Source organism: Pavona decussata, unplaced genomic scaffold (genome assembly GCF_977016875.1).
Source record: "Pavona decussata unplaced genomic scaffold, jaPavDecu1.1 SCAFFOLD_571, whole genome shotgun sequence".
Taxonomy (NCBI): domain Eukaryota; kingdom Metazoa; phylum Cnidaria; class Anthozoa; order Scleractinia; family Agariciidae; genus Pavona; species Pavona decussata.
The window spans coordinates 35,790-44,050 of NW_028145848.1; the positions used below are offsets into that span (position 1 = coordinate 35,790).

Genomic DNA, 8,261 nt, shown 5'->3' on the forward strand with positions numbered 1-8,261 from the left:
ATCAAATGCACCCCAGTCAGTCCTCGGAGTTCACGGCTTGACTTAAATCCTTGTCAGAGCCTTATCTGAGGCTGCAGACAGTGACAAGCAAAGCAAAAAATCAAATCTGATTGCACTGACACCTCATATGGTCCTGGGCACTCAGGCAAACTTTAAGTGTGAGACTACTAACAGTTTTGATCAATACAAATTGAAGATTTTAAAGAGCCTGAGCAAAAACATTCATTTGAAATAAGCTAGTAAGTAAATTGTTAAGTCATCAGGCCATCACTATAACGACAGCACCTTCTAATAATTGTCATACTAAGTAACCGATGGATGAGATTGAGGAAAACGATTTGCAAATAACAGGAGCGATTCCGTGCAAAACTTTGACTTTACCAAAATATAATTTAAGAACGAATTCAATCTAAACTTCTCTCGAGTGTGCGATATTCTCTTGACAAAGAAATAAACAAACAAACAAACAATGCGAAAGAAATAGATTTCATACCTTTTTATGTAGTCTATCTTGCTTTAGCGATACAATATGAAAACATGGCTTCCGAAAGCACGAGGCTTGTGCACAAACGCCGTGATGCTCTTCCAAGCTGCACGAAAGCGAGATTTATGGGGATTTTTGGAGAAATCCTCATAAATTAAAACTCGCTTTAGTGTGACTGTGGTGTCCTTTAAATAATTAAAGAGCAAGCTCCATGACTCGGCCTGGCCTGGGCACCAGACGCGTGCATTGATAGGGGCTCGTTTGGCGTGCAAACGAACCCCTGCCATGCTGCGAAAAATTGGGGGGGGGGAATTTTGAGGAGGGATTGCAGTAGTTTCCAGATGGCTTAAAGGCCGCGCTAGGCTACCGAGGCTTGTACCCAACTTTTAAGCTCTTAAATATCAACTGTTAAAGATATGGGCGTGCATATATTAAACCGGTGCTTTCGCTACCGAGAAATGTGATTTCCTGTGTTTTCCCTTGCAGTTTATGTACTGAACGTGGTTTGGGTTTTTTTTTTTTTTTTGGGGGGGGGGGGGGGGTGACAATATATTTTACCAGATGTCAGCTGTATCTGCGTATATGAAAGCTACGCTCCTGGGCTGTCAAAAAAATATATTTTGTATTAAGTACATTTAAAACAGTAAACTCTATGCGAAAATACAAAACAAAACAAAACAAAAAAAAAAGGTGCGTGAAGAGTTATTTCGGAAAGTATAAATTTGACTACTTTTCGTTAATCAGGGAGACAACTGAGATATTTCCTGTTTGTTGATCGTCTGCAGGGATGTGACAGCTTTTTTGTCGGTAAAGTGAAATGGCCGATCTATTAAAACGGTTTTTTTTTAACAATAGAAATGACAATAAACTTCGGTCAAGTTCAAGGTGCTTTGCAATGTGGGTGCAAAAACATTGTTCAGGTTTGACTGTGTTTTAGAACTTTGATAAGCTTTTGTCTCTTAATAAAATGACATCGCTCTATGGACCTGAGGTCTGTTGTTTGTATGAGCCGGGATAAAAAAGGGTACAGTTCATTTTCGGAATAATTAGATTAGCACCAACCGGTAACTGGAACCAGGCACACGGACACGCTGTGTGAGGTCTTGTTGCATGAAAACAGCAAAACCTTCCTGGCAATTTTCAGTCGCCCACAAGTTAAAATCATGGAGATGCGCAAGTTCCATTAGGTATGAATAACCTCTATTGCTGTTTTCTTGTTTCTGCAGAAACTCAGTGTATTTAATGTCCTAAGCAGGTTGTTTTCTGCACGTACCTCTGTGTTATGTTAACAGCGGGAAGCAAAGTCCTGTTCTTTGCGTTGTCCAATCAGAACCGTTTGTTTTCTACTGAACATTACGTCTTAGCTCGTGATTACATGAGCAAAGTTCACATTGCGCGGGCACTTTGCTACTGGAAGCATGGTAAGTGAATTTTTTCTCGACCCGTAAACCGTAACATGTATAACTTCTCGGTATATTCTTAACTCGCTTTTAACTTATCCCGACTGTAGGCGCAGGTGAGATCGCCAAAGGTACCTTTTCACTCACTTGCTCTTTAATAGAGCTCCGAGAAGTTTCATTTCAACCTTGACCGTGTACGCCCCTTCTTGGCCTCGGAATCTAAAACAAGTGCTCGTTTATCTCAAGAGCTCTTATACATACATGCAATTCATGCACTAACATTGGTTTCTGTGTAGAAGTAGGAACCTTTTAACAAGACCGAGCCATTATCACACAATTCAGTCCCTGCAATTTTGTTTTTCGGCCATTCAAAGTAACATCGCCCCTTGACGTTTAAAGCAAACACGAATCTGTGCCCAGTTATCTGTTAGGTTCTAAGGAAAAGGAGATGAACTTCCCTTTAATCGAAGTGGCCAGTGCAAATGAACTAATTGTCGGGTTTTTTTGTTTTCCTTACGCTATAGACCCTGACTTTTTTCACCGTGCCTAAGCTCGTTTTTGGAACGCGGAATTGTTGACACAACGAATTGGTAAGTCAAATCTCTGAATCTGTCTTTGTTTAACCGTTTGACATGGCAATTTACCCAGCATAAATGCACTAATTGGTTTTAATTTCACCTTTCCGATAGAGTATTTTGGACAGGCCTGGGTTTTCGCTTCAATTTGATATGGACAGTCTCTCTCCACTAAAGGCATTTTGGTGAGTCAAATCTTCGAATTAAAATTAAGGGTTGAATACTAAACCGGGTAGGGTAGATAAACCCCTATTGGGCAAACTAAATTTTAGAGTTACGGCCTATAATTGATTTAACATGTGAAAAGTACCCATGCCAGCACAAATGCACTAATTGTTTGTGTTTTTTTAAAACCTTTCCAATAGAGAACTTTCGACAGACCTGGTTTCCGTTTGATATGAACAACTTGACAGCGCCTCTCCACTGAAAGGAATTTTGGTGAGTCAAATCTTAAAAATTTTCCATATTGAAACGCATAAAGTCAGGGGGCTGTACCTCGCTGAACCGCGCTCGAGGGTTCAGTCTTTTAAGCAAACTAAATGTCCGGGGTTGATTTTTCATAAACCTTAAGTTCAAAATTTAGGGTTGAATACCAAGCCGGGAAGGGGTTCAGCTATTGGGCAACCCCGCAAGCGGGGTTCACCACTAATTGTTTGTGTGTTTTTTTTTAAATAGAGTACTTTTGACAGACCTGGTTTCCGTTTGAATTTGATAATGAACAACTTGACAGCGCCTCTCCACTGAAAGGAATTTTGGTGAGTCAAATCATAAAAATTTTCCATATTGAAACGCATAAAGTCAGGGGGTGTGCCTCGCTGAACCGCGCTCTAGGGTTCAGTCTTTTAAGCAAACTAAATGTCTGGGGTTGATTTTTCATAAACCTTAAGTTAAAAATTTAGGGTTGAACACCAAGCCGGGAAGGGGTTCAGTTATTGGGCAACCCCGCTAGCGGGGTTCAGCCTATTAAGCAAATTAAATTACTAGGATTTGCGGTCAAGGTTCAAGGATTTATGTATAGAATTTAGTGTAAGGTTTAGGGTTAGGGTTAGGGAGAGGACCCGTCCGGCCGAATTCATTTCTTTTTTAAAGGAATCTAAGGAAGGATCCTTCTTTGGGTGTGTTAGTCTGCGTGTATTCTTAAGTTGCTTTCTTTCTTTTTTCTCTTTTGCAGCAAGATTGATTGGTTCATGTAATAATTTTCAAGTATATAAAGACTGGTAAGGAGGCCTTTCTCAGATTGTCAACGAAACAGATTGCCGGCTACGTGGACAGGAGTCAATATAATTTTTTTTTGCATGTTATAGTTTAGCTTGCTATTTTGGGTGGAACTTTGATTGGCGAAATGGCTGTTCAGTTTGGCAATCTCAATGCAATAAGACGAGGAAAAGAATTGTTTTACTGTTTTTCCGAGGTCAAAAGCAAACTGTTTTTTAGTGTAGCGGAAGATCATTTATGTAATACACTGAATTTTCTGCAAATACAGACTTTAGTCTGTACAGAAGACGAGAACCGTTTTTTCTCCAGTCACCTTCCACCTCAAAATGGCCCTTTTAGATTAATAAGTGAACACAATTTATTACGTCTTCAAAGTAGCTATAGATTTCTATCGCATTTTTTGCAAACCTTTGAACCCCAAGTTCCTACTGTAACGGGCGACGTTTCAACAGGTTTTTCTCCGATAAAATCTCAAATACCTTGGAATTTTCAAAGTGAATTTGATCATACGCAAAATAACTGTTTAGACGACCAACCAGGGCCTTCCTCCAAAAATGACGATCTTGAAAGCGATGGCAGACACCTTGTGAATGTGGGTAGTAAACTGATTGGTTCTTCCGTAGAACCCGTCAGTGATGATGTAGTAACACAAGAAGCCTCTGACTCCTCTTGCAATGAAAGCAAAAAAGTTGCTTCCCTAAGTAGCGAGGAAATGTCACCCGAGCTCCTTTCAGACATCAAAGAAATACGAAGGTTTTATTCTTGCGAACTCAATTGTGACCGTGAAGGCAGTGCGTTGCAAAATGTGACTATTGACAAAATGATTGAAAGACTTTCTCGATTCATGTGGTATTTAAAAAACGTGAAAAAAGTCGATCCAAAATTTTCTTACTGTGCCGATGCGCAGATAATACAACAATTCTCAAATTACATGATGGATTCGCGTTCTGTAAAGGCAATAACTTGCAGTCGTTATATTTCCGCCTTCCTTAACGTGTTGAAAGTGCCATCAGTATCTAGTCAGATCAAAGATTGGACTGATTCAGTAGACAAAGTGAGGGCCATACAGAGACAGCTAGAACGCCTAGCACGGCGAGATAAAGTAGACGATTTGGCAAAAAAGCCTGCACTGGAAAAAGTGGTTTATAGCGAACTTTTAGAACTTTGCCGTGAATTAAAATGGGAAGTAAGCGAGAAAACTGGGTTGGACCAGGCAAGAAGTTGCATGAACTTATGTCTCCTACTGCTTTACTGTTCAGCTAACCCCGGGCGAGTTAAAGAATACATATCTTTGCGCATTTATGGCGGCCAAAACAGCGATGAGTGTAAGAATCAAAATTTTCTTTGCTTTAATCAAGACGGAACCACCATCTTGTATGAGGATGCTTACAAAACAAGACTCACTTATGGACCGAACAGAACAGATCTAACACCATTGACTTTTCTCACTAATTATTTGAAGATTTACTCCACTAAAATGAGAAACTTGCTTTTGGGGGGTAAAGAACATGATTTTTTGTTCGTCAATTCAAGAGGCGACCCCTTCACTCATGCTTCGTATACAAATTACGTGTCTTCGCTTTTCGAAAAATATTTTTCAATGAAGTTAACCACGGTCGATTTAAGAAAAGCAGTCGTAAATCATTTTTTGACTTTGCCCGGAAGTAACGATCCTGCGCTGAGAGAATCGTTTGCAACTTTAATGAAGCATTCCGTAAGGACGCAAAAGCGATTTTACGACGAACGTCCCTTGGCTCAGAAGAAAAGTAAGGCGCTAGATATGTTAAGCTCGACGGTTTCTCGAAGCCTTGACGAAGACGGTGTACTTATCTTGAGCGATGAAGACGAGGAAGGAAACATAGAATATCTTCCCATACCTGGCGATTTTGTTGCTTTAGTAGCGTCGAATTCTACTGAAAAATGTCCTGAAGTGTTCATTGGCAAAGTTTTAAGGTTATCGGAAGACCACAAAACAGCCTATCTAGCTGAGTATTCGGAGACTGAACCAGCAAAATTTAAACTCAATGCCGGTAAGAGTTTTAAAGAAGCTGTAAATGCATTGATTTATCCTATCGACCTCGTATACTTGCACTCTAACGGAATCTACGAGCTAAGAACACCGAAAATTGACATACATCGCCAAGTTCATAAGCAGTAAATGTTTTACAATGACTGAATAAGTTGAATAGTTTCTTGTGAGCGAAGTGTAAAGTACCTTTTTTGAATGTGGCAGGTAATCTATACCAAACAAGTTCATGGCTGAGATGACATATTGCGGCGAAGACCAAATGCTGTCACAAGTACTTAAAGAAATTGACCTCATCCCACAACTGTTCTTCGCGTTCATCGTCAGCAATGACAGAACAGTAATTTCCTTGAGTTCCGAAAGCTATTCTCGTTCAATTTCAACGAATTACTTGTCCTTCGCTAGTGATTTTTTCTCCGCGTTTCTTCGCAATAGCACTACATTTCGCATATGTAGCGTTTGCTTAAAACCGCACGGCCAAAATCAACTTTGTCTACCGAACAACTTCGATAAAGATTCTTTAGATTTACTTTTCAATATTTTGCAGTGGAATGTATGTGGCCCCCTATCTTTTTCTGAAAGTGACCTCGTATCTCTCGTACGGTTATGCGGTTTTTTACTTATAAGAACTGACATACTACACGCGTTTCTAGTTCAGTTGTTACCAGTCCGCGAAGTGAAGTTCTCAGAAAGTGGGCCAATATTTGTATATGAACTCTACAGAAACGGCTTTATGAAAATAGCCAAATTTTATTCGCAAGGTGTTTACCATCCAGACTTTTATAGCGTTTTACAAACCTGCACCAGTTATCGACAAGTCAAACGCAAGCTCCACAGCTTTCAACGCTTCGACAAGTTTGCGCGAAGGGACAAATTTCCGTCGGGAAGGTTCAGATTTTCGATTTGGGATGATAGCGACATTTAATATCCGTTCAAGCTGATATAAAGTGCTACTCAGCTAATATAAAGTTCAGCAAGGCAAAGTAAATAGCTTTATTGTGTCTTTTCGGGCGAGGGAAAGTTTTCCGAGTATTCTGTTTTGGCCTAAACCTTTTTGTAGGAAGTTTGTTTGGAAAACTTTTCGCCGCTCTTACATTTTCTCCTATTAGCAAGATGAAGTTTTTCGATTGTTACCGAGATGTTTTGGTATCCGTCCTGTAGCGTTGGAAACTTCAGCTTGAAAATAATGTATGTATGGCTAAATGAAAAGCGCCTGTGTAATTTCCTCTTCTTTTACTGCCGGATTATCATGGCCCGCCTCGATTAGCACTGCTATCTGCGGAGCCAGGGGATTAAGGATTTATTGACAAATAATAAAATATCGTTGTTGTTGCGCGATATATCTGCCTTTGACACTTATTTGTGTTGGTTTGTTCAGTGTTGCAAACAAAGCGTGATAGGTTTTCCGTTGTTCGTTTGGTCTACAAAGATTTTCTAGGTGTTCTGTTAATTTGTTGTAGACAGATTGTTTGAAAAATATTTAGCCACCTTAGTATAATCTTTCCTACTAGCAAGGTGAATTTTCCAATTGTTACAGGGATGTTTGTTACCCGTCCTGTGCGGTCGGAAACTTCAGCTTACTTTTAAGCATAGTATGATTTGATTTGTTGGAATGGGAAATGTTAACGTTCAACAGACGTGTTGCATAATTTGAAAGGTATAAGCATGTGAACAACTCAAGTTTCATTAAACGTTACTGTTTTGGTATATTTGATTGTTTTTTTTAATTTGATTGACCAATCCCCCCTTGGGGCTTTTCAGGGTCAATGTAGCCGCCTCTCACCCTACCCACCCAGACCAATGACGGCTTTAATCAGATAGACCATGACACCGAAATCCACGCCCTACTCTTTACGAACAGTGCCAAGGGTTCTTTAACTTCCCACAGATTATTATTAGGAACAAGTGTTGTGAGACGGGACGTACGGTTTACCGTCCTTATCCGAGAAGACTAGAAAGTCTAACAATTTGCAGATGTCATTACAAAGGCAACACTTTCCCCTCAGTCATTTAAGGACCCTGAGTGTTGGTCCAGCCGGGGTTTGAACCCAAGGCATACGTTCTGCGCATCGCGAGATACTCAGGTTTCCTATGGGTGGTGCCTACTAATGCAGGAATATTTTTGCGCGGTTTAAAAGTATACGGATAAAGCAGAACTTACCAAATGCTTTTGGTATCTCAAAATATAAAAAAAAAAGGGGGGGGGGGGGGTTAATCATGCATTTCTCAGAGATAATGAAGCTTCAATTTAGAAAAGAATCCCATACATAGGTTATTTTGGTTTAAGCCTATCTCCACCCAGTAGGCGACAGCTATCGAGCAAACACGAAAAAGAGAGAAGTGAGTGAGAGAAGCACAAGTTTGTGTATTGTAGAACAAACAGCGGCTTAACGTTTTTCCGTTAGCCGTAAACGCGAAGCTGAATCTCTCTATTAATGCTCAAATATCTCTGAAAAATGCGTGGTTACCCACAATTTTCTTTTTGGATCCCAATAGCCCTTGATAAGATCTGCTTTTCCCGCGAAGTCATAAACTGCACAAAAATACTTCGGTATTAGTAG

The 8,261-nt window shown here is 40.0% G+C and overlaps 1 protein-coding gene and 1 long non-coding RNA gene across 2 annotated transcripts; both read left to right on the top strand.

Annotated features, from left to right (window-relative positions):
- The first annotated feature begins 2,213 nt into the window (after positions 1 to 2,213).
- Positions 2,214 to 3,491, top strand: LOC146449837 (uncharacterized). Its single transcript, XR_014860500.1, has 3 exons — positions 2,214 to 2,644; positions 2,825 to 2,897; positions 3,135 to 3,491. It is a non-coding gene; the product is annotated as an uncharacterized LOC146449837 (long non-coding RNA).
- Positions 3,492 to 3,590: 99 nt separating this feature from the next.
- LOC146449838 (uncharacterized) lies at positions 3,591 to 7,399 on the top strand. The gene has a single exon (XM_085101057.1). It carries the CDS (start codon positions 3,802 to 3,804, stop codon positions 5,830 to 5,832), a length of 2,031 nt encoding a protein of 676 aa, XP_084957183.1. The 5' UTR covers positions 3,591 to 3,801; the 3' UTR covers positions 5,833 to 7,399.
- Positions 7,400 to 8,261: the final 862 nt, after the last annotated feature.